General features: G+C 42.0%; 1 protein-coding gene across 1 annotated transcript in view; it reads left to right on the forward strand.

Annotated features, from left to right (window-relative positions):
* The window catches only part of ADAM12 (ADAM metallopeptidase domain 12), a 352080-nt gene that overhangs the window by 94107 nt on the left and 230757 nt on the right, over nt 1-27216 (forward strand). Inside the window, exon 3 of the mRNA XM_057734683.1 lies at nt 5728-5801. Coding sequence (XP_057590666.1) covers nt 5728-5801 — 74 coding nt within the window. The remainder of the gene's footprint in view (nt 1-5727; nt 5802-27216) is intronic.

A 27216-nucleotide genomic window follows, 5' to 3' on the forward strand; every position in this document is an offset into this window, starting at 1 on the left:
AAATGTCATTAATAATAAATAAATAAAGGCAGTCCAATGGATGATACTGAGAAGAAAAAAAAAAACTGTAGCTAATCAGAAAATCACTTTTTAAACACGTGTTTATATTTCCAGTGAAGTGGGATGTGCTGGACAAGTGCATTGTGGGAAACTTCAGAAAGAGTACAGAGCAGCTGAGGGTCCGAGTGACAGGCATCGGGGTCTGGCCAGACCCTTACTGTGCAGACCTGCCTGGGCAGAACATTTGGGGGAGCCTGCCCAAACTCATTTCCACTAGGAACTTACAAGGAGAGAGGCCTCGGAAGAAACTAAACCTGCCTTGATCACGGACTCTCAGTTCCAGAAATGTGCGGAAATACATTTCTGTTAGTTAAGCTACCCAGTCTGTGATACTGTGTTACAGCAGCCTTAGCAAACAAATACAGGGGGCTGTCTAAGATTCTGGTAATATTTTGACTTTTCAGTTGGATGGTAGGTACCCTGATGATTATTTTATTGTTGTTTTTTAAATTGTACTTATACATTTTATATATTCTTTTGGATATACTTTTACCAATTAAAAAAAATAGGATTATAATAATTGCCAAAACGTTTCTAGCCTATTGATAAGCACTTAACTGATTTATTTGGCAAATGCAGTTCTTTAAGCTTTCAGTAAAGGACGCAGTTTCATTAGGGCAATCAAGGTGCCGTTTTTCAAAAGGAATGCTGCATTTAACCAACACTAGTTCATCATCTCCAATGTCTAAAAATCAAAAGAAAATGGAATGAATACATGCTTCTAAACTTAGAATCTAATGCAATGAGTGGTTTTGAGTTAAAATAGCTCTCTGTTCTCCTTCTCCATTGATTGCTCCTGTACCAGTCAGATCTCAACTAAAATATACAGATAAAGCTCTTTCTACCTCCCTGGGGGAAAATATATTCATTTGAAATATGTTGACATTAGAGTGTTCTAACAGCTCCTGTAGAGACTTTATGTAGAATTAGTACAAATATTCATGTTTAAGCTGGCTGGATTTTTCGCAGGGGACAAGGGGGCTGCAAATATTTTATTTTTATTCACCAATATAATTGTCAGGGTTTATCTTTAAAATAGTGATGTGCGGGAAAAGAGAAAAAAACTAAATAAAATAATGATGTGTGTGTCCATATCTTAGGCAAACACAATTTGTAATTAAAGTAACTTTTTTTTATAAATTTATTTATTTATTTATTTTATTTACTGGCTGCGTTGGGTCTTCGTTGCTGCACGCGGGTTTTCTCTAGTTGCTGCGAGCGGGGGCTACTCTTCATTGTGATACGCAGGCTCCTCATTGTAGTGGCTTCTCTTATGGAGCACGGGCTCTAGGCACGTGGGCTTCAATTGTTGCGGCACATGGCTCAATAGTTGTGGCTCACGGGCTCTAGAGCACAGGCTCAATAGTTGTGGCGCACGGGCTTAGTTGCTCCCCAGCATGTGGGAATCTTCCCAGAGCAGGGATCGAACCCGTGTCCCCTGCATTGGCAGGCGGAGTCTTTACCACTGCGCCATCTAGGAAGTCCAAAAGTAACTTTTCACACACATACATAAAACACATGCACATAAACAGACATATTCACGCATATGCTGTTTGGACACATCTTGACAGAACATTGAGATATATTTTTGTTCTAATATTTTATTGTAAGCATAATTAAAAATCTTGTTTCTCTGAGATGTAATTAATGATTACAAATTGCAGACCCTGGAGAGAACATTCTATATGTGTTTAGAATTAAATCCAAGTTTCAGAAAGTATAGTTAAATTTAGGTAAAAGTCCTTGTGACAGAATCAAAAGCAAATCCAGGGCTGAGAAACGCTTTTGTATGTTATATTAAAATCAAAAGAAGTGTTGTGTGTCTAGGAATAGCGATATTGAATTTAAAACTTCAGCAAACACTCAGAAACCCATGCAATTCCTATAACATCAGCCAGTATCAAAATATAACAAGTAAAAGTGTGTTTTTCACTAGCTCACTGATGTTTGTATAATCATTTGCTAAAATGAATCCATAAAAAACAGATCTGTTTAAATTTAGAAAATATACTTAAGCATCTTATATGTATGGAAGTCCACCAATTTAACTCTCAAGCTTAAGTAACTACTTAAAAAATAATATCACCTACCAGTTAAAATTGAGAAGAGCTTTCTTAAAGCACATTTAAAAAGTCCAGCTTGGGTTTGCACTTAATGCTGTCCCCTACAGGCACCAATATTCAAAATAGTCTAGTTCTCAGGCAGCTATTGGATGATGCAAATTTTAGGTCTTTATTGCTGACTCCAATGAAGATGGAAACGTCTGCGAACTTGCCATGAAGATGGCACTGTTCCACATCTGGGCTGTCTAGCAGACATAACCACTAACTATGTGTTGCTTTAGAGCCTTGAAATGTGTCCAGTGCGACTGATGAACTGATTTTTATTTTGATTTCATTTTAATTAATTAACGTTTAATAGCCGTATGTGGCAAATGGTTACCACATTAGACATGGGGAAATACAAAAAAAATTCCAAGAGCTGCCCTAAAAATAAACTGAATAATTTCACCCTTGTGACTCTACCCTCACTTATACAGCCTTAGTTAATGCAACTTGTAACATTTTCCCAAAACTTGTGTGACCTTCCATTGTTGTGGGTTTTGTTTCAATTTTGTTTCATCTTAACTCATTATTTTAATGTTGGCTATTGGAATTTACAGTCCATTTTTCTCCTAAAACATAATAGCATGTTGTTTGTTAATTCATACTAGAGCTGAAATGCCATGTGAAAAAAGTTCCTTGAACTCTGGAGTTATAATAGTGTCTTTCAAATATAATAGTGTCTTTCAAATACGGAATGTTTGAGAACTAAGTATCAACTTATTCTCCTATCTCTTATTCAAGCATAAGACGGAAAGAACTTATAAAGCAAAGGCAGACAAAACCAATACATTGAAGTTAGCAGCGCTAATTTGACTAGGTGATGATGTTTGAACAAGACTGAAATGGTCCTTGCAGCACCAGGGCAAGGCTGCCCGGGGGGAGCAGGTGATGTTGAGTTTGTGTTGCCAGTTTGTCCTGACCTGACTCTCCTCCACTGTGCTCTTTATAAGCTGCTAAGGAACTTTATTTCCACGCTGGGCAGTGATGGCATTCGACCCTTCCTTAGCTGGGCTGCATGATTTGTGAATTAAAGCCTCCTCTGCCCCTTCTCACATCAGCTTGGACAGCCGTGCAGTACTGCCCAGCCCTTACCTGAACACAGCAGCCATGTGAGCTTGGTCAGGGTGTGGTCATGCTGGGTGAGCTCTCTTTCCACATCATTAGAATGAAAACACAGCGTTCATTTTTTAAAATAAACATTAAACATTTTAAGTTCTTTTGGAGAGAAATGCCCAATAGACATGTGAAACCTCCATTTGAAACATGCTAGCCGGGCCGGGGGTTTGGAATTGACTGTCCGTCCCTACAGTGACTGAGCCTGCCCAGAAGGAGGCGATGCAAGGGAGAGGCTTCGTAGAATAACTTTGGGATGGCACGTCGATTTCGACTTGGGTGAGGACTCTGAATCATTGGCTTGGGCTCAGCAAGCGATGGTGTGGGCTGTCCGACCCCCCTAGTTTAGATGGGAGAGAACCTAGGGTAGGGGTGTAAGTTAAGGGACAAAGTCACGTGGTTGCATTCCCAGGGCAGGTCAAGAAAATTGTTGGAATTTCTGGGACAGAACAGAGAATATAGGTTCCTGGCCCCCCCACTGGCAGATGGGCACACACAGACTAGGGCTTCCTGTGGCCCAGAGAAGAGGAGGAGGACGGTGTTTGCCTAGCAGGAGGGAGAAGAGGTTGGGAGAAGTGTTTACCCTATTCACTGATTGATCCTCTCCTTCACCAGATATTAACTGAGCTTCTATTATTTGTCTGGCACCTTCGTGGACACAATAAACAAGTGGACCCACAAGTCAACATAGTGAATTATAACGAGTAGGAAGGGAGTTCTTCCTAACAAGGAGGAAAAAGACAGGAGACTGGGAGAAAGAGAATACCTGGGGAGAGGCAGATGTCATTAGACTGGGGAGTGAGGTAAGGCTTCTTTGGATCATTGACATTTAAGCTGATACTGAGTAGAAGAGTTGGGAGAAAGCATTCCAGGCAGAGGGAGGGTTGCCTGTGTGAAGACTCAGAGCTGCAAAGGAGCTTGGCGTGTTTGAGCAGCTGGCAAGGTCCGTGTGGCTGGAGCCGGGTGAGCCAGGAGGAGACAGTGCAGGTGGGCATGGGGGACCAGGAAGTTCAAGCCAGATGTAAAATAGTATGTAAGTTACAGGTGTTGCCCACGTTAAAGAGCTGGCATATTCACTGTGGAAAACAGTATGGAGGTGTCTCAAAAAACTAAAAGTAGAATTACCCTGTGACCTAGCAATTCCATTCCTAGTTACATATCCAAAAAAACCCCACAAAAACATGAATTCAAAAAGATAGATGCACCCCAGTGTCCTCAGCAACGTTATTTACAAAGCCAAGATATGGAAGCAACCTAAGTGTCCATCAACAGATGAATGGAGAAGATGCGATATGTGTGTGTGTGTGTATACACAATGGAATACTACTCAGTCATAAAAAATACTACTGTCATAAAAAAGAATGAAAATTTTGTTATTTGCAGCAACAGGGATGGACTTGAGGGCATTACGCTAAGTGAAATAAGTCAGAGAAAGATAAATACTGTATGATATCACTTATATGTGGAATCTAAAAAATGCAACAAAATAGTGAATATAACAAAAAAAGAGAGCGGACTCATAGATGCAGAGAACAGACTAGTGGTTACCAGTGGGGAGAGGGAAGTGGGGAGGGGCGACATAGGGGTAGAGGATTAAGATGTACGAATAAGTATAAAGTAAGCTATGAGGATATATTGTACAACATGGGGAATATAGCCAATATTGTATAATAACTATAAATGGACTATATCCTTTAAAAATAGTGAATCATGATCTTGTACACCTGTAACTTATATACTGTTTTCCATCAACTATGCTTCAATAAACACTTTTTACAAAAGGGTTGGCATTTTATCATCAGTGAGGTGGGATGTCAGTGCAGGCTTGTCACAAACAAGGGTAGGTGGATGAGGTTGTGTTTTTAAAAATATTCTCCATTGCCACTGGAGAATGAATGGGAGGGGTGCACAGGTAGGTATGGAGGGACCCAGGATAGCAGGTTTTTGCAGCATTCAGGTAAGAGATGCTAGTTTGAACCAGAGCAAGGTGGAGAGGTGTCAGACCTGGACAACAGGAATTGTGTTTTGGAGGGTGACTCAGTAGGACCTTTCCATGGATTGGATGGAGTTGTTAAGGGACAAGGACTCCAAATTTCTGACATGAGCAGTTGGGGAAATGAAAGTGCCTTCCCTAGAAACAGGGAAACCAAGGAAGGAGTCGATTATGGGAGATGGAGGTTGAGTCGAGAAGGATCCCAAATGTACGTGGCCCAAGGAAAGGAGTGCAGAGGCCAGGAATGCAGGTGTGTCAGTACCTTCTGGGAGGGTGAGGCGTTTTCCAGACTCTTGTCCTGCTTGTTTTGGTCTCCTCTACTCAAGGTCTCAGAATGATCCCAGGAAGAAAATGCATTTTTCTCTCCCTCCATTGACTGTGTTTACAGAGAATATTCAGAAATTGACACGTCAAAGGGAAATGATTTTCAACTGACTTCTCTTATTTATCTTTCAGAATCATCCAGGAGTGTTGAATTTTCGAATACAACTGGAAAGCAAAGAACTGATCATAAATCTGGAAAGAAATGAGTAAGTCGAGTTAATTCCTGTTTATAGCACAATAGGAGAAAGTTACGACATGGGGACTGGAAAGTGCTGTGTAATTGGTGTTGGCATTTAGAGACACAGAACTAAATGTGTGGATTCGTAATCCAAATTTGGATTTGAGGCTGGAATTAACTTCAAAAAAAAAAAAAATGATCCAATGGAAAAATAAAGAATTTTATCACTCTAAAAGAGTACTTTCTAGCTCAACAGATTTTTCTCATAGTTCTGATGTTTCTTTTTTTCAGAGCCTGATTTTTCAAGGATAGAATTTAAGCATCCTCTGTACTGTTCCAATAACAGTGTTCCGTAATTAGTTGACTTTTGGCAATTCCTGGGTTATATAAGGAGAAACAGCTTCAAATGGGTAGAAGCTCTTTTTTCCTTGGGAAATACCAAAAGTTTATTTTATCTTTCAGAGCTTGTCTCCAGTGGTATGAAGTTATTTATTTTATCTTTTTATTTAAAAACTTGGCCTTTTTTTGGGAAATTATAGAAATTTCCAGAAAATGGTATTATATTTTTTTTTCTGTGGCACATGGGTGTTATTGTAGCTTTTGTGTGCCTTCCCAGGAGGAAACGGTGCCTGCTTCAAGGCACAAGTAAAAACAACTCACGTTCCTGTCATCCTTTACACTCTGTGGCTTTCCCCATTGGTTCCTCAGACTGAAAGGACCCCTGCTGTTCTATTTGATTAGTACCAGAAAAGAATCGAGCTCTCCTAATAAGCAATCTGTATTTAAAGATATAAGTCAAGTTCCCAAGTCATGCTCGATTCAAAATAGGAGTTTCTCTCTTTCAGAATTACTGGTCCCTGTTTCTCACCCACCAGCGAAATGCTAATTTTTTGCTGAAATGACAGTGTAGATGAGACAGCTTCACTGAAGTGAGTTCTGCCAGAGATGCTGAGTCACAGAAATCTAACTCAGCATCTCCATGTAGATGAGTCCGATCCCTTACTTATATTGGTGCTTTGGTTTGAGGGTCCTGAGCCAGTCAGATGAATGGGATCATAAATGGCCAATTCTCGCATTCAGTATCTGATACCATGGCCAACACCAATTATTAAAAAAAAAAAAAGATACATTTTAAAATGCATATGAATATATACTAAAAATAAATGTATTTTAAATGAATATATTTAAAATAGCATGGCCTGTTCTTGGGGTCTGCAGCCCACCTCTTTGCATTTCTTGCATGTTTCCCCCTCAACATTAGATGGGTTAAAAGCTTTTGTGAGCAGTAAATAATGCGTTTTTAGCTTTTCTTGTGACTTGATGATCGTAAAAGAGAGGTTTGGGCGTACATCTTGGATAATCAGGACTGAACGGGAAACCTGTACATTGCTTTTGATATGTCTCTTCTAGCAAAGTAAAGATTTTCCTACTGCTTTTTTCTTCATGTTAGAATATCAAGGACATTTTAATTTTTGTACGCCACTGTTTGTGGTTTTGAAAATATCTCAGTGGACGAAACGAGGTATTCCTTGAAAGAGCAGAAGAAAAGCAGGCTTCTGGTGGTGATGCATTTCCTGGAGGAGATTTTAAGATTGGCAGCTGGATGTGGGAAGTGTCTTTATTGCGCCTGTTCCTATCATTAGTCTGTTGGAGGAATGGGGTAAATAGCAGGAGTGAGACCAAGCCTGGACCTTTGCATGATGTTAGGGCTGCAGGTAGGGGAGCCGAAACTGACCTAAGAAAACCTCAGGTTGTTTGTTTTCATTCTAAAAGGAATAGATGTCCAATGTAGAAAATTGAAAGCTGTAGGGAAAAGAGAATCGAGTCCTCCACCCCCCCAAAACAGAACCCCTGTTACCAAATACAATCCCGCTTAGTATTTTGGTGAATGTTCGCATAGATTTTTTTCCTGGTAAATAGGGCTTTGCTTCTTTTGTCTTCCTAGTTGATAGCATAGTCTGTGTGTAATTTGATATCCTGCTTCTTCAGTTAGCTTTATAATGGACATCTTTTTGCATATAGAAATGCATTTTTTTTTTGAACCCATCTGGTTCTCTGAGTCTGTAAAGTGGGTTAATAGCCTTATTCATGGTTCCCTTTGAAAATGATTTACCTTCCATTAAGGGGAGTAGTATAGTGCATGCTGACTACTCGACAGTAGCTACTTTGTATAAAAGATCATTTTAAAGGGCGGCTTAATTTGCTCACTTCCAATTCTGGGCCTTTCACTAAATAATCTCAAAATTAGAAAAGTTGTAAACATAAAACTACCTCTTCTTGGTTTGTTTCTTTCCCCAACTTCACTGTCACAGTGTGTTTTAGAAAAGTATCTGGAGATCGTTTAATGTGTTCCTATAACGTTTTATAGCTTTATTTTAATTTTGGTACTTATACTAATTGTGGAGATTTCATTTTGTTAAAAATAACATTTTCAAAATTAAAGCATGGTAATATGACTATTTTAATAATCCATTTCCCCCAAATACTTCATTAGGACAAATTTTTTTTAAATGGCTATTTTATTATTATTTATTTATTTATTTTATTGGCTATGTTGGGTCTTTTTTGCTGTGCACGGGCTTTCTTTAGTTGGGGTGAGCGGGGGCTACTCTTTGTTGTGGTGCGTGGGCTCCTCATTGCCGTGGCTTCTCTTGTTTTGGAGCACAGGCTCTAGGCGCATGGACTTCAGTAGTTGCAGCACATGGGCTCAATAGTTGTGGCTCACAGGCTCTAAAGCTCAGGCTCAATAGTTGTGGCTCACGGGCTTAGTTGCTCCGCGGCATGTGGGATCTTCCTGGAGCAGGGATCGAACCTGTGTCCCCTGCATTGGCAGGCAGATTCTTAACCACTGCACCATCTAGGAAGCCCCATTATAACAAATTTTTGAAAAAGGTGACATGTCTGTCCCATAAGAACTTTGCTTTTGAAATGTTGAATACCAAAAACTTATACAGTTTTATAGCTAGAATGACATGCATATATGCTCCTGGCGGTTTGTCAGGCATAGAAGGTAATCAACCATCCAGTATAAAATAGAATTTTTAATTTGTGTAGCCTTTGGCTCAATAGAGCCAACTGGAGAATTTATCCAAATGACGCCGTAAGAACCCAAAGATAAATGTGCAGGCAAGCAAGATAAATGTAAATATTTAACAACCAACAGAACAGAGAGCTTGACCAAGCAGAAGGTAACCTGATTGGTATCCTGCTTCAGAGCCTGCAGGGGGAAATCAGCCCTGTGTTCAAGAATGTCCATTGCAGAAAGTTTTACCCTGAAAAAGTACATCAATAGGAGATTGTTTGAATAAGTTATGGCTCAGTTATGAAATAGAGTACTACACAGTGGTGTATCTAAAGATGATGGTGGAGATTTTTATTACTGTAAAAAGCATTGATAATATAATCAGTTGGAACAGCATGTTGGATAGTAGTTTACATGGCATTCAGTGTTTATCTTAAAATGATACTCATGTCCATGTAGGCTAGAAAGATGTGGACGACATTTACTTTCTTTACTGATGATGTTTTACAACAAGAAAATCTTACTGTTAAAATTAGAAAAACTTTATTTTGAAGGAAAAATGCTGCTGTAAAAGCTAGAAAATGGTTGTAATGAAGAATGTTGAAGTGTTTACTATTCATGAAAAGAAAATGGTGAATGGTAGAAAGGCCTCCAGCAACTTTGCAAGGGCTAAAAAAGCTCCACCCATGGACTGTATCCAGAAATCTATTTTAATTAAAAACCTGCTTTAAAATCATAACCAGAATAAAGGTGTCCTCAGTGCCTTCAATCATAAAGCCATCATCTAAAGCAAATGCGAAAAGAAAGTCATCTAAGTAACCCCACTCCAAAACTCTTTGGGTAAACCAATTCTTCATGAAGCAGGGCTGAATTTGTATTACATAGTTGTTTCAGGGAGCCTTATTTTATTTGCCTTCTAGCATCTCTAATTTGTGCAAAGATCAGATGCTGTTCACTTAAAATCTGTGTTTGTAGAGCCATAATTGAATGTTTAAAGAAACTGAAAGCTTCCCTGGAGAAGCATTTTTCACGATGTTGCTGTCTGCCTATGGGACTGCAGGGACCAGCTTTATAAGTTCCATAACTCTCCTGGATCCCCACGGACACCCAGGCCATTCCTCAAACAGGTGCTCTGTGCAACTGCATCTTTGATCAAAATGCTTTATTGGACAGGCTGGCCAGCTTAGACATCCGTTTTTCCAGTTTAGGATAATTAAAACTGATGGTGGTAGATCACTCCCTACATATCTCAAACCCACTGAGCTTTCTGTTTTCAAGCCCTGTCCATCACTGATTGAAGGCAGTTGCCAGGGGAAGTCCATGGCCCACTTGATTTATATTTGGGGTGTCTCTGAGCTAGAAGAACTTTGGCATTGACTTTTCTTCTGTCTGTAATAATTCCAGACATGTCTTAAGAGGCAACTCTAATTAATATTCACTCTCGTTGCAGAAAGGAGCATTTAAAATTTATCAAACATGGGCATAAATATTTGAGAAGGCGTTTATGGGACAATATCTCAGAATATCATGATGCGGGGAAGAGAAATGCAGCTAGTGCAGAGGTAGGACTGGGTGGATTAGCGGTTGGCTGAGTAACCACCCAGAGGATATTAATCCATTGTTCAGGTTGAACCAAATCGTGTTGGACAGCTGGACCGAGATCGCTGTCAGTGGCCTTAGGGCAGTGTACAAAGACCGCATCCTGGCCCACAATTGTGTCAGCCCATTGCTATGAAGACATAAAAGGTACGCTGATCACATTTCTTGGCAATGCAGAGCTGGTGGGGTAAAACTGTGCTCTGCGTGGCAGAATCTGGATTACAGAGATTTCAGCAGTTTGGATCAATGGGCCAAAACTAACAAGATGAGATTTAATGGGGATAAATGTAAAGTCCTATTCTTGGGTTAACAAAAAAATAAACATTGTACATGCAGAAGGAAATTGACTAGTAGTTCTTGCGAAAGAGACCTGCAAATTCAATGTGAGCCTCTGAGGCCATGCAGCTGCTGCAAGGTGGCTGCCACCTGGGTGTGCGCAAGCCCCTGACATGGGTCCTGGACCGGAAGGGCTACCATTGTGCTGTGCGTTACCCTGCTTGGGCCACATGCAGAACCCTGACCCCTGCGCTGTTTGAAGCACAGTGTTTGAGAGCTGCCTGCCACCTTTCTCACCTCCACTATTGGACTTTCATCACCTCTCCCACCAGCCAGAGACGTCCTCAAGGTCACAGGCAAGGTCTTTACTTGCCCCCGCCACCCCCTTCCACGTGGCCTGGCCTGTGGTGGGCACTCTGACCACGTGTCAAAGGAGGGCGTGATGGAACACGGACAGCCTGGACCAGGCCAGGAGTGAGTCAGCAGGAGGTGAAAGGTCTGTCCTGGGTAGTGCGAGAAGCTACCTATTCAAGGAGGAAGCTTCTGGAAAGGATGCTGGGTTGGGAGTCAGGAAGCCAGGTGCTGAAGCCCAGCTTTGCCTCCAGCAGCAGGCTGCTTACACCCTCTCTGCTTCCTCGTCTGCAAAATGGAATGAAAGTCTGTGTACACTCTGTGCCCAGAGGTTAGATCTCATGTTCTTTTTGATGATCACATTTGAACGATTCAGTGACATACTCTTATGGATTCGGTGATGTTGTTATTTCACCCAATTATATCCTTGGCTTCACCGTAACTATGTCCTGTGTCAAATGTCCTAAATTAATAGAGATCAGATTATGCCTAATCTATACCTGTAAATCTTTTATTTTTTTTAATAAATGTATTTATTTTTATTTTTGGCTGCATTGGGTCTTTGTTGCTGCGTGCAGGCTTTCTCTAGTTGCAGCGAGTGGGGGCTACTCTTCGTTGAAGTGTGCAGGCTTCTCAATGCAGTGGTTTCTCTTGTTGCAGAGCATGGGCTCTAGGCGTGCAGGCTTCAGTAGTTGCGGCATGTGGGCTTAGTAGTTGTGGCTCGGAGGCTCTAGAGCACAGGCTCAGTAGTTGTGGCTCATGGGCTTAGTTGCTCCAAGGCATGTGGAATCTTCCTGGACCAGGGATCGAACCCATGTCCCCTGCATCGACAGGCGAATTTTTAACCACTGCGCCATCAGGGAAGTCCTATACCCTTAAGTTTTGATGCTGGCCGAACATCTCAATTCTGACAAGAGCTGGAAAGGATTTGTGTGCTAATGATTTGGGTTCCTGTTGCTGTCATGGTCTTAATTTCACAATCTTGACATCCTCAGTAATTAGATTTTTAAAATCTTTGCATACACAGTGCTATTTCTTTCCATTTCTGCTCTTGCAGAAGAAGCCTCACCTGCCTGTCAGAACCTCCAGCTTTAATTTGCCTGGTGATTCTAATTATTGACTAATGAGGGCAAAACTGTATTGCAGAAACTTTATTATCTCATCTTATGTTTTTATCTCTCAGCTTCCCTTCTGCCATTCACAAATCTTATCAGTCTTTATTAATTCAAATGACTCCTAATGTTAGTCAATAAGAAATTGATGAAACCATTTGTTTTTTTACTTAGTCATTTATACACAAACATTTGTTTTTATTTTTATTTTTTAATTTATTTTATTGACGTATAGTTGATTTACAATGTTGCATTAATTTCTACTGTACAGCAAAATGATTCAGTTATACATATATATACATTCTTTTTCATATTTTTTTCCATTATGGTTTATCCCAGGCTTTTTTTTTAAGTGTACAATTTTACATGTTGTTTCTTTCTTTTTTTTTTTATCCTAGAAGCTTTTTTTTTCTCATTTTATTTATTTATTTTTTTTTGAGGTATACCAAGTTCAATCATCTGTATTTATACACATATCCCTGTATTCCCTCCCTCCCTCGACTCCCCCCCCCGCCCCATCCCAGTCCTCTAATGCATCATCCATCTTCGAGTTGATCTCCCTTTGTTATACAACAACTTCCCACTGGCTATCTCTTTTATAGTTGGTAGTATATATATGTCTATACATATTGTTTCTTATTAGTAATGTATATATGGCAATCCCAATCTCCCAATTCATCCAACCCCAAGCCCCCACCCCCACCCCGCTTTCCTCACTTGGTGTCCATATGTTTGTTCTCTACATCTGTGTCTCTATTTTGGCCTTGCAAACCGGTTGATTTGTACCATTTTTCTATATTCTGCATATATGTGTTAATATACGATATTTGTTTTTCTCTTTCTGACTCATTTCACTCTGTATCGCAGTCTCTAGGTCCATCCATCTCTACAGATATCCCAATTTTGTTCCTTTTTATGGCTGAGTAATATTGCACTGTATATATGTACCACATCTTCTTTTTCCATTCCTCTGTTGATGGACATTTAGGTTGCTTCCATGTCCTGGCTATTGTAGATAGTGCTGCAGTGAACACTGGAGTGCATGTGTCTTTTTGAATTATGGTGTTCTCTGGGTATATGTCCAGTAGTGGGATTGCTGGGTCATATAATAACTCTATTTTTAGTTTTTCAAGGAACCTCCATCCTGTTCTCCAGAGTGGCTGTATCAATTTGCATTCGCACCAACAGTGCAAGAGTGTTCCCTTTTCTCCACACCGTCTCCAGCATTTACTGTTTGTAGATTTTCTGATGATGCTCATTCTAACCAGTGTGAGGTGATACCTCATGGTAGTTTTGATTTGCATTTCTCTAATAATTAGTGATGTTGAGCAGCTTTTCATGTGCCTCTTGGCCATCCGTATGTCGTCTTTGGAGAAATGTCTATTTAGGTCTTCTGCCCATTTTTTGATTGGGTTGTTTGTTTTTTTGATATTGAGCTGGATGAACTGTTTATATATTTTGGAGATTAATCCTTTGTCTATTGATTCGTTTGCAAATATTTTCTCCCATTCTGAGGGTTGCTTTTCGTCTTGCTTATAGTTTCCTTTGCTGTGTAGAAACTCTTAAGTTTCATTAGGTCCCACTTCTTTATTTTTTTTTTTTATTTCCATTACTCTAGGAGGTGGGTCAAAAAAGATCTTGCTGTGATTTATGTCGAAGAGTGTTCTTCCTATGTTTGCCTCTAGGAGTTTTATAGTGTCTGGCCTTACATTTAGGTCTTTTATCCATTTTGAGTTTATGTTTGTATCACAGGACATTGAATATAGTTGCCTGTGCTATACAGTAGGCCCCTGTTTATCCATTCTCTATATAATAGTTTGCATCTACTAATCCCCAAATCCCAATCCATCCCTCCTCCATGCCCTCCTTGGCAACCACAAGTCTGTTCTGTATGTCTGTGAGCCTGTTTCTGTTTCGTAGATAAGTTCATTTGTGTCATATTTTAGATGTCACATGAGATCTCATATGATATTTGTCTTTCTCTTTCTGGCTTACTTCACTCAGTATGATAATCACTAGGTCCATCCATGTTGCTGTAAATGGGATTACTTCATTCTTTTTTATGGCTGAGTAGTATCCCATCATATATATGTACCACATCTTTATCCATTCGTCCACTGATGGACATGTAGATTGTTTCCATGTCTTGGCTATCGTAAATAGTGCTGCTATGAACATAGGGGTGCATGGATCTTTTCTAATTATAGTTTTGTCTGGATATGTGCCCAGGAGTGGGATTACAGGACCATATGGCAGCTCTGCTTTTAGCACAAACATTTATTCCATAACCTGGCACTACGGTTGGCACTGGCAATAGAGTTGTCAACGCGGTAAAGTTCTTGTCCTCTTGGAGGTCAGTCAAGGAGCCCAGCACTAAATGGGTCATCACAAAACAGTACTGAATAACAGTGGTGCTGAGAGCTAAGAAGACAAGCAGGAGGCCCAGCTTGGTCTAGGGAAGGAAGTCGTGTAATGAGGCAGCATTTGAGCTGTGCGTGAACAGGGCTGAGCCAGGTAAAGGGGGGCAGTGCATAGAGGGTTCTAGAGAGAAGGATGTATATACTGGAAGTTCCCAGAAGCAGGGGGAGGAGCATAGAAGTGTTTCAGAAATGAAGGTCCCTGTGCTGGTGAGCAAGAGGGAGACGGGGAGAGAGGAGTGGAAACCAGTCCACGTGAGACCTTTGGCTCCATGATAAGACCTTGTATTTTCTCTTAAGGACCATGGGGCCTCACGGAAGCAAGGCCTGTAAGCAGGACAGTGACTCCCGTAGAAGGGAGTAGATGAGAATGTTCTAGACAGAGAATGGACAGAAACTGATTGGCAGTTGAATGTGTGGTGTAATGGAAAGGAAGACGTCAGAGGTAGTTCTTACACGTGAAACGCTGGAAGAACAGTGGTGACCTTTGACTAGAAGAGAGAACCCTAGGAAAGGCCCAGGGACTTGCCCTTCGAGGAGGGGTCATGGACACAAAGATATAGATCCTGGTGGGCATGGTCCTCTGAGGCTTGGAGGAAGGTGGACGTACGGGCCTCACACGTTCTAGTCTGGAGGTGACCTGTGGAGGGTGTTCATGTGGAACTGGACACGGCGTTTCTTTGGGATCCGTGGATGTTTGCAGCAGTGGCTGGGCTCTAAGCTGCAGACCATGAGCCTGTGGAGGGTGGAACATCACGAGACATTGGCTGTGGCCCTGAGAGTATCTGAATAGCTGTCACAGCCCAAGGTGGTGTCAATGCTTCCTGTAATATCCAGGTGGAAGCCAGGTGGGGCGAGCCTGTGGCCTCCAGGCTCACTCCCAAGCCCAATTTCATGTGCTCCTTTTTTTTTTTCCCATAACTTTTATTTATTCATTTATTTATTTTATTTATTGGCTGCGTTGGGTCTTCATTGCTGCATACGGGCTTTCTCTAGTTGAGGTGAGCAGGGGCTACTCTTCATTGCAGTGCACAGGCTTCTCATTGCGGTGACTTCTCTTGTTGCAGAGCATGGACTCTAGGTGTGCGGGCTTCCGTAATTCTGGCACACGGGCTCAGTCGTTGTGGCTCATGGGCTCTAGAGTGCAGGCTCAGTAGTTGTGGCGCACGGGCTTAGCTGCTCCGCGGCATGTGGGATCTCCCCGGACCAGGGATCGAACCCGTGTCCCCAGCATTGACCGTCGGATTCTTAACCACTGCACCACCAGGGAAGTCCCTCCATGTCCTTCTTATCATCTGTCTCTATGCAGTGGGTGTGCTCTTCCACCAGAACCACACATAGACTCTTGCCCTCCTTCAACTCTGGGCGTTTGGGGGACCACCAGCATCAAGACCACCTGGGGAGCTTATTCCAAAGACAGATGCCTGGCCCCACTTCTCTCTATTCAACCAGAATCCCCAGTGATAGGGCCTGGAGATTTGTATTTTTAATGTATCCCACAAGGAGTTATATTGGTACTTTAATTGGAGAGCCACTGGCCATGTGAAGCTATTTAAATTAATTTTAAGAGATTAAAACTTTAGTTCCTCTGTCACACTAGCCACAGTTCAAGTGCACTGTAATCACGTTTGGCTACAGGAACATTTCCATCATGGCAGGAGGGTCTGGTGGACGTTGCTGGGATTGTCAGGAGACGCCCGCTGGCCAGCTGCTTCTGGTTGGGGTTTCTGTCTGGGCTGATGCACGGCCCATGGGGATGTTCTTTCCTACAGGGAATCACACACCTCCTCAGGTTGCCTAATTCCTGTGGCTTAATAAGCTTCCTCCCTCACCTTAGGGAACTGGGCAGTACAAGAGCGGTCACTTCGACACTTTGATGAAGGGGGGAAGGGATGGTGGAAAATTTTCTAAGCGTGACTGTAGACTCGTGGAATTGATGCCAGCTACACGGACGTCAGCGATCTTCTCACTAGACCAGACTTGTTCCGAGTTCAGTGACAGTCTCTCAGCCTGAACACGTAAGATCTTTCTAGTTGGGCTAAATTTTGTTCCCTGAATAGGAACCAAATTCCCTTGAGCATTCCTCCTCATGTCAGTCTTTGAAGTTATACAGACACTGGAAAAGGTCAGAACACCATTTTTAGAGTTCCTGTTCTCCAACCTGACTTAACTTTAAAGAGCCTAAACCGGTTAAGATCAACCTTTTCAAAATGGTGCCCCTCTGGTTGCCAGTGTGAGAGTGTGGCCGCCTCGAGTGTCTTCTGTGAAGTTAGAAGGACTTGAAAAGGGTATTTGGTGTGGAACTGGGTCTCCACATTTAATCACGGCACTTGCAGTCTTTCACTTCTTGTGTGTGGGTGTATGATTTTCTGATGAAAACCCTGCTGTGTCCTCAGGGTTCCTCTCCAGAACTGCATCCCAAATGGACAGTAATGGTTGTCCTGGCCATTTCCAGATGGTCCCTGGTGGCCAAGGGGAGAGCTGATGCTGGCTTTGCGGTTGTCCTTTCACTGTCCCCTCCCCGCCGCGTGGCCGGGGTGATTGTGTGCAGGTGCTGCAGGTGCCGTGCAGGCTGGTGTATTTACGGCAAGTCTCTTGCCTTTTCCTAGTTGTCATGTTCTCAACAGAAAGACCACGTAATGGTGACATAATGTGACATAATGACTCTTCATTGATCACATGAGACAATAAATAAAACTAACTCTGCAGAGAGCCTGAAACACTTTGGTTTGGTTGCTACATCTGAGTCTTTTTAATATATGGGTTCCCGGTTCCTTTTTTAAATTCTTGCAGTTGAAATCTTGCAAGCCTTGTGAGTGAAACCAGATTGCTTGCCCAGGAGAATTTTCCACATTCTCAATTTGCTGATTTCATCCCCATGGTGTCATCTCACCCATTCCTCTGTCCCCTGTGTTTTCTGTTAACCGGTAGTTGGAGCTACAGCCTTGAGCCGATTCAGATTCTGGTTTTTGGCAGGACTACAGCGTGGGGGATGCTGTGTCCTTTTCTTGTATCATGTCAGGAGTTCTGTGACCTCTGCTTCTCTCTTTTTTTTTTTTTAATAAATTTGTTTATTTTATTTATTTATTGGCTGTGTTGGGTCTTCATTGCTGCACACGGGCTTTCTCTAGTTGCTGCGAGCGGGGGCTACTCTTCATTGTGGTGCGCAGCCTCCTCATTGTAGTGGCTTCTCTTGTTGTGGAGCACGGGCCCTAGGCACGTGGGCTTCGGTAGTTGCGGCACATGGGCTCAGTAGTTGTGGCTCACGGGCTCTAGAGCACAGGCTCAGTAGTTGTGGCGCATGGGCTTAGTTGCTCCGTGGCATGTGGAACCTTCCCAGAGCAGGGCTCGAACCCGTGTCCCCTGCATTGGCAGGCGGATTCTTTACCACTGCGCCACCAGGGAAGTCCACCTCTGCTTGTCTCTTGTCTGCAGTGTTGGGTGGATCACTGGGATCAGGGAACATTCTGACGCTTCCATTATAAAGCTCTGCGTCAGCTTTTACCTGCCAGAGTCAGTGGCCAGTAACAGTGAACGCCTAGCTCAGTTCTCTCTTTTGGTCTAGCAAAGGAGTGATGTGCTTCATTTGTTAGGTGGAATTCTTCTAGAGAAGAGCTTTCCCCCGTCAAGTACTGGTTTTCCCCGAGGTCCAAGGTAAAAGGCAGGATACACTCTTTACGGAACACCCCTAATCATTGCTCTGCCTTTGCCTGTTGATAGCCACTGTGTTCCCCAAATTTAGCACCTCACTCTTGGGGGTTCATTGCACAGCCCTTGTTGAGCACCCCCATTTGTGACAGACTCCACGGGGATGCAGAAGTGTACCGGAGCCTGTCCCCGAGCAGCTGCTGGAGGGCAGGCTGTGAGCCTGACCCTGAAGCCACTCTATTGAGACTCTGATTTTCTTGTCCTTTTAAAACCAAGGGCATCCCAGCATGCTATGTGGAAGCAGATGCAGAAGGCAGACACTGGTCCCAGCATTGCTGGCATGAAAACCAGAGGTCTGAATTGGAGTCCAGACATGGCCTGTCCCTTCAAGGGCTGTTTCCATGCCAACAGCAATGGCAAATTAAAGCAGCTGTTTCATTGGCAAGCATATTAGATGTAGTCACACTGAAGGAAAATGGCAGTGAATTCCTCAAAGACCCATAGCCTGAAAAGGTGCAGAGGCTAGCCAGCCTTGTTCAGGTACACCTGAGAAAAATAGAAAGAGGGCCTTTATCTAAAAATGTTAGGAAATAGTCACGTCTTTCCTCTCAGTGTGCTGGTGGATTTCACTGTGGGATCAAGTGGATTTAAGATAAGTGGAGAACAAGAGTCCTTATTTTTTTATGATTTTCTTCCATATGAAAAACATGTGGCAGATCGAAGATGATATAAAGCCAACCTCCGCAGCAGGGAAATGATTTGGGGAGATGATTTATTTAAGCATAGAGTTGTTTTCACAGCCCTTCTAAGGCTACCTCTTCAGTCTCAACTGGCCTAGAGGATTTTGTTGGTCACTTTCTTGGTTTTCTTTGAAAAATGTGACAGGCTCCAGGGGCGAGTCCCTCTGTGCTGTGTTGGCGGCCCAGCAGCACCCATGTGACAAATCCCAATGCCACAAAAGCCCTGGGGAGCTCTGGGATGTGGTTTTTATGTGCAGTTTTCACAAAACAATTATTAATATGTTTAGTAAAATCCTGATCTCTTGTACATTAATATTGACAAAATATATAGAATGTTAGGAGGTTGGTTAAATGAAAAAAATATATAATGACATTAAAAGTAAAAAGTACTATTCCTACAATTTAATAACTGTGTTTAAATACACTTAAATTGTAAAAAAAAGAAAAAAAGAAAAGAAATACATTTAAATTATGAATCAAATTTATTATCTTACCAAATAGAGTGATTCTTATGACCTGATTACATTACTCCTTATATTCTAAGACACTACTGCATCTAAAAGCCTATGTTTTTACATTGGACCATAAATTACCTACGTAGACATTACACAAATCTCTTTTTGTTTAGAAAATTATTTCTTCAAAACTGATGCTTTTTCCAAAGTAATTTTTGCAAATTAGAACCTAAGTGTATCATGGATACAGATGGCAATATGTTATTAATTAGTTAATTAATTAATTGGTTTATGCCCTATTATATTTCAGGGAAGAATCAAGGTTGCTAAGAAGAGACATAAATTGATTGACTTTCTCCAGATACATAGACTATCCCGTCCCGTGACAAACTAATGCTTCTGCATTTTATTCTGTTTTCAGAGTAGTCATTCTAGTTCGTATTGATAGAAATTATGAAGATGACCATGTGGGGAAGAATGATGTATGCCTGCCATTGCTTTACTTTTTATTTTTTCAAGCATTAAAGAAGATTTAGTCTCCTCCTTCCGAAGAGAAGGAAACATGAAATCTCTATTATTTGTAAGCTTTGTAAGTTTAGGCAAATCAATCAGCCTCTCTGTTCCTGAGGTCTCTCCTCTGTAATCTGAAGATAATGATGCCTTATCAGCGTGAGGACTAGATCAGATGGTTTTCAAGGGACACATCTTCACTCTAAGATCTATGGCCTCAGTAATTTCCTGAATTAGCATATGTACTTGCTTCACTCAGAGGAATTCTTGAACTGATCACACTGGGAGAAATTGTACTTGTGATACTAGATGAGGAGTCATGTAGAGCATATTGTATTTGAGCATTGAGACCAATTGAACAATTCCTAGGAGAGCCAAGGTTTCTCATTTAGTGGTATTTTACTGAGCCGGGAAACCTTTAGTCAGTAACTCCTTCCACGTGGCTCTAAGCTCTGTTCCCTTGAGACCTAAGATCCAAAGTGCATCTCTGCACCCAGAACAGCCTGTCTGTTGGGCGATTTAAACATGAGATTACATATCAGAGGGAGATGTGTGTACTCAGGGGAAGCTCAAGGCCAAAAAGATGAGGCAGGCCTGGAAGACCCAGGGATGGAGACCTGGCGGGAAGTACTGAACGGAGGAGGTGACCTGTGGCCTGGAGTGTTGACAGCATTAGATGAAAGTCGGATAGCCTTCATCACCTACTGGTACATGATCACACCCTTAATCTCCTGAACGACTTTGAAAATTATCTAAAAAACAAATATGGTGATAGAAGAAAGGCGGTGCCTCCAGGATGCTAGTTGTCTTCTTTTTCTCAAACCCAGTGATGGTAGTTGAGTGCTCATTTAGTGTTCGTTTTTCACATTCTTTTATATAGTGTTAAAAATTAAACATTATTTTTTTGTGGCAAAACCTTTTCTGTCCACAAAGAGCTATCGTACTGCTCCTTTTGAACACGTTTGTCTTATCCTTCTCTTCTGACCTCCTTGGTGAGAAATTCTAATTGATTTACAGAGGGCACTGTCATTGGAATGAACATAAGGAAAAGGATCACTTGTTGCCAAGGATGAGAAATGACTAAATATTTTGATGAATTAGCATCTTTTTATTTTCTTTAATCATTGGCATGGGATTCCTATAAGTGGAAATAGTGAAAGCAAACACAAATATTGAGTGGGGTTTCTCAGAATGTATGTGTAATTAAATTTCTATACTGACATAGCGTGCATAAATACACTTATATATCCTCACACACATCCTATGTAATATAATGTTACATGGTAGCGGTCATTTTAGAATGCCACGGTTCACTTTGTTAGGTTGAACCAGTGACTCATGTGCTATGTTTTGGAAAATCTATTCATTTAGGCTATATTTTCAGTGACTTTTCAAAAAAAGTCTACAGCAGCGTAAATATGACTTCTGCCCTGAAAATAATCAGTATATTTTGACATAGAAATAGAAATTAGGGCTTCTAAGAAGGTAAGATTTGAATGTTGTTTCTTTCCAGCATGTATAGGTTGAGTATTACAAAATATTATCAATCCTTTTTGTTAATGGAGAAAAAGGCTTTCGATCTGGGATGTGTTCTGCCGTTTTTATTTTTCACCTTTTGATGTTAAAGTGCTTGATGCTGCCCATACACACACACTGTTTATGCACTGATGTCTGTCTACTCCTTCGTTCATCCGACAAAGTGTTTCGGACGCTGTGTTGGGGGCTGGGCAGCAAAGACGAGCCGCACACGATTCCTGTCCTTCTCAGTCCTTGATGCGCCTGCATTTTATAGACCAGCAAAGGATAGACTGGTCTGTATTGACTTAAAACAAATACTCACCATGTGGGTATGGATAAATTAAGATTTCTGATTAGTGTAGTAGGGAAATGAGATAAATAATACACTGCTCTCACTCTTCCAATCTTTGTCGTGCCTTCTTCTCCAAAGAATTGAGTGATGTTTGCCTTTTTCTAAGTATAATCTTAGTTGCTTTAAATTTACCAATACATACAGTATGTGTATATATATATTGTGTGTATATAACCAAATCTATATGACGTACAACACAGTTATATATTTTCTGGCGTGATGTGGGGTGGTCTGTCGTGGTGCCTTTGGGGTGTCGTGACAGAGGCAGACATCATTTCCGTGGCGCTACCCAAGCGAACCCCATCCGTCTTAAGACTGATGATCTCTGGTTTTGAATGACCACGCTTCTCTTGGGTACTGTGGCCATAATCCCCCATCGTCTGTCAGTTTTTCATGTCACCTTCTCTACAGCCTGATAAGCTATCGGAACAATTAACCGGCCTTAAGGAAAGAGTAGCATTGTGAGTACAGACCTCTACATGTTCAGAATGGGGGAGCTGCTTGCCTTTAAGCATTTTTTTTTGCTTCCAATTCTTATTTTTACCCTTTTCCCCAGTAGTCCAATTTTTCTAAATGAGAACCAGATGAAAATCGGCGATTAGTTCCTCCAGTCTCCTGTCTTCACATGAAGTTTTCTTGGTTCCCATATAGAAGTTTTAAGTGCCTGGGGCTGTCCCAACAGCTGTCCCTTTGGACTCTGCTGTAAACACTGACCGTTTTTGATTTATGCGAATCCCAGGCAGGAACAGAGATCAACTTTTCAGATGCAAATTTGCATCCAGAGTTGCTTGTGAGCGCAGATAATTCAGCAGGCAGCCCAGAGCGCTGCTCCTGGTAGCTGCTCTACTTTCCCAGGACCGACCTGGACAGCAGAGCAGAGGCAGCTTGGTAGTTAGGCAGCATGTATGGCAGAACTGCTCATGCCCTTACAGACGGTGGGACCCAGGTGTTACCTGCTCACCTGGGGTGGCAGCTGACCTCAAAGGCTGGACCGTGACCTCAGGGAGGTCATGTTGACTTTACACACCCAGAAATTATTCTTGACAGAGCTTAGGAGGTATGAGCCACAAGGCTCAAGCTCACATGTGACAGACATCTAGATTGAAATTCATTCTTAGGAGCCCTGGGTGGTTGTGTCTGTGGTCAGGACCAGAAGAAGGGATGAGCGATCCGGAGGAGCATGGCGGGGACAGTCAGGTGGCTCAGCCACAGCCCTGGAGGGACAGGTGGGACTCAAAGGTTCCCCACTACTTATTCTTTTTTTTTTTTTTGTACACGGGCTTAGTTGCTCCGCGGCATGTGGGATCTTCCTGGAGCAGGGATTGAACCCATGTCCCCTGCATTGGCAAGCAGTTTCTTAACCACTGCACCACCTAGGAAGCCCTTCCCACTACTTATTCTTTGTGGGACGCTGGTCAAACAGTTAACTTCTCTAAACCTCAGTTTCCTTATCTATACAATGGGAATAATACCTCCTAGAGCTGGGGTGGATTAAATTATGTGATTCTCGTAGGGCATTTTGCCCAGTGCCCGGCCTATAATAATGCTTAATAAACTAGCTCTTTAAAAAATCTTTTCTGATTTTTTAAAATTTTTAATTTTGTATACAATTTTGAAAGGTTACTTTCCATTTACAGTTATTACAAAATATTGGCTATATTTCCCATGTTGTACAGTACATCCTTGAGCCTATCTTACACCCAAGAGCTTGTACCTCCCGTTCTCCCACCCCTATGTTACCCTCACCTGCTGGTAACTACTGTTTTGTTCTCTGTATCTGTGAATTTGCTTCTTTTTTGTTGTATTCACTCGTTTGTTGCATTTTTTAGATTCCATGTTATAAGTGATGTCGTATAGTATTTGTCTTTCTCTAATTTCACTTAGCATAATACCCTCCAGGTTCATCCATTTTGCTGCAAATGGCACCATTTCATTCTTTTTTATGGCTGAGCAGTAGTCCATTGTGTATATACCAGGTCTACTTTATCCATTCATCTGTTGCTTCCATATCTTGGTTATTGTAAACAGTCCTGTTAGGAATGTTGGTGTGCGTGTATCCTTTTGAATTACTACCTCAGGGCAGAGCTACACCCAGTAAGCCATTTCTGCCCGACAACAGGCCCCAGTTCTGGGGAACAGAACCTTGCCGGCCTCCACATTTGGTGTCTTTCTCTCAGCAATGGTGTTCTTTCCTTGCTCCTGTCTGTATTGGATGTCCCACTCTGGATTTCTTGCGAGCTGCCCTTTCCATTTACAGGTCCCTCTTTCGGCCATACTGGCCATCCCTGTCAGACTCCTGCAGGCCCTGGAGTCCAGCCAAGCCTCCGCCGAGGTCTCCAGCCTCGCCTTCTAGCTTCAGACCTGGGAGGCTTCTGATTGATTAAGGGGGACTTCTGTGGATTCCAGAATTTCTCCTGCTTTTTTTCCAGTTTTATTGAGGTGTAATTGACACACGGTGCTGTGTAAGTTTCAGGTGCAGCATCATGATTTGACTTACATACATCATAACATGATTATCACAATAAGTAGGGAACATATCTCGTTGAGATACATTAAAGAAATAGAAAAAAATGTTCCCTGTGATGAGAACTCTTGGGATTTACTCTCTTAACAACTTTCATTTATAATGTACAGCAGCGTTCATCATCTTTATCATGTTGTACATCACACCCCCAGTACTCATTGACTTTATAACTGGAGGTTTGTACCTTTTGACTCCCTTCATCCAATCCCTGCCCGCACCCCTCGCCCTCCCGCACCCCGCCCCAAACATACACCCTGCCTCTAGTAACCGCAACTCTGATTTCTTTTCCCATGAGTTTCTTTTTGAGGTGTAATTGACAGAATTCCTCCCTTCTTCATTGATTTACCAGTTTAGCCTGAAGGGTAAATGTTTCTTTCCTTTATTTCTAAGTTCTTAAAGAACCCATCACCATAGCATGTCCACTGCTTCCTGTGACCACCAATAGGCCAACTCTACTTCCTTCAGTTTAGTTTTTTTTTTTTTAAGAACTTTTATTGAGATACAGTTGACATACAATAAACTGCATATATTTAGAGTGTACAATCTGGTATTTTTTTTTCTTATTAGTAATGTATATATGGCAATCCCAATCTCCCAATTCATTCCCCCCAACCCTCCGCACTTTCCCCACTTGGTGTCCATATGTTTGTTGTCTATATCTGTGTCTCTATTTCTGCCTTGCAAACCGGTGGATTTGTACCATTTTTCTCTACTCTGCATATATGTGTTAATATGCAATATTTGTTTTTCTCTTTCTGACTCACTTCACTCCGTGTGACAGTCTCTAGGTCCATCCATGTTTCTACAAATGTCCCAATTTCATTCCTTTTTACAGCTGAGTAATATTCCATTGTATATATGTATCACATCTTCTTTATCCATTTATCTGTTGATGGACACTTAGGTTGCTTCCGTGCCTGGCTATTGTAAATAGTGCTGCAATGAACACTGGAGTGCATGTGTCTTTTTGAATTATGGTGTTCTCTGGGTATATTCAGTTTAGTTTAAAAAAAATTTTTTGTCACTATTGTTTGGGCACCAAACCATACTATGAGGGTTTTGAAACTTTTTCTGGAAGAGATCAGTCAGCTGGGTCAGTTGTACCTGTGTGCTTCTCAGAGGCTGGAGAAGGGTTGCTGCCTTGCAAGCCCATGTGCAGACAAGGATGCAGGACCGCCCAAGGCCAGTGTGATGGAGGAATCAGGAAGTCAGGCTCCTCTCTGAGTATCAAGTATTAGCACTGCATTTTCCTAAAATATTTACTATCTCAGACCAGATCATGGGCCTGAGAACTTTTAAGTAAACAAACAAAAATGAGTGACTTTACTGTTTTTGTTATTAAGGAAGACATGTGATACCTCTTTGCAGTAAACCAACTTTGCAAAAATCTTGAAAAGAGGATTTTGGGAGCCCCAAGGGCTACAGCTCCTTTTGTGAACTTACGATTCAACCTTACTGAGCCTGATTAGTCCTTTTAGACCTTCTTTTTTTAAAGTATTTTTCTTCTGTGTCACATTTGCTTGAATATCCAAGAAGGTTATTTATTTTACTAGATAAAATGGAAGCCAGGAATTTGACCACCTTGATGAAACCTGGGCTGTGCTGTGTGAATTTAAGAATTGACCTCTCTAAGCCTCAGTTTGATGTCTATGAAATGGGGATCCCCAAGATTATCCTTTTGTTTAAAGAATTAAAGCAACAGTCCATGAAAGGACTTAGCATAGATCCTGAGGTATGATTAGTGTCCCTTAAATGGTAGCTGGTGCTGCTGCTATTATATCCCTCCCCCAGATGGTGCAAACACTGGGGTGCAGTGCAGAACCAAGGAGAAGGTCTTGTCCCCTGAAAGCTTGCAGGTTCGTGGGGCAGAAAGATGTCAAACAGGTAAGACTACAGCTAAGGAATTCCTCTGTTATTGCTTCTGAGAGTGTGAACGTGAGGGGAGGAAAGTTGTCTGGGTCTTGGCAAGGCTGGCAGGCTGGGGGCACCATCACCTGTGGGAGCAGCCAGGTGAGTTTCAAACTGAGCAGACAGAGGTGCACAGGCCTGGATGGGGTGGAGCTCGTGGCTGGAGGCGCTGGCCGAGGGCCAGGTGGCAGAGGCTGGGAGAATGAGCCGCCAGCCAAAGGCTGACAGAGACCAGACCCCACCAAGCCCCTTGACAGACTGTGTCCTGCACACTGTGGGAAGCCACTGAAGGCTGCAGGCAGGGTAGCAATAGAAGGCAATTTGTGTTTTGAAAATGAGCCCCTGACTGCTCCGCTGAGAATGAAATGTTGGACATTGTGCGTGGGCGTCAGAGGCCCATGCAGACGTGACATAAGAGCTGGAGGGATTCACTGAGCGTGGAGGCCGTGGAGCTGGAATGAAGTGGACGAAAATGACTGAATCCCAGCCTATTCAGATACAGGTGAAGATGCTAGGTCTAGAGAACTGTTAGGTGACTCAGAAAGACCCTGAGGTTGACCAAGATTTCAAAGAAAAGTGTTTTGTGAGGTGCGAGAGTGCGGAAAAGCTTAATAATGAACGTATGCAATACATCTTAAATATGTAACTGAACTCACAAATATTGTAAGTAGACAGTTGACTGTTTCCATGGTATGTATACATATCTATGTAAATCGAATATAAATACAAACGTATAGATATATGATGGTCAAAGATCCTTTTGGTGTCTTCTCATTGTGAAAATGGAGAAAGCCTCTCTTTGGGATTGCCCTTAACCTTGGCAGATATGGCAGGTACCAAGTTTCCTAGCTGTCCCCAGGGTCTGTGCTCATACAGGCGCCTCCCTTTCTCCAGAAATCCATGACCTCTGGTTGAAAAGCTGCCTGCTTATAAATGCCTGGTATCATTTGCTCAGCTGAGTCTTTCCTGAATCCATGGAAGGACTGATTTTTTGAAAGTTCTAACCTATGC

Source organism: Hippopotamus amphibius, chromosome 5 (assembly GCF_030028045.1).
Source record: "Hippopotamus amphibius kiboko isolate mHipAmp2 chromosome 5, mHipAmp2.hap2, whole genome shotgun sequence".
Classification (NCBI taxonomy): domain Eukaryota; kingdom Metazoa; phylum Chordata; class Mammalia; order Artiodactyla; family Hippopotamidae; genus Hippopotamus; species Hippopotamus amphibius.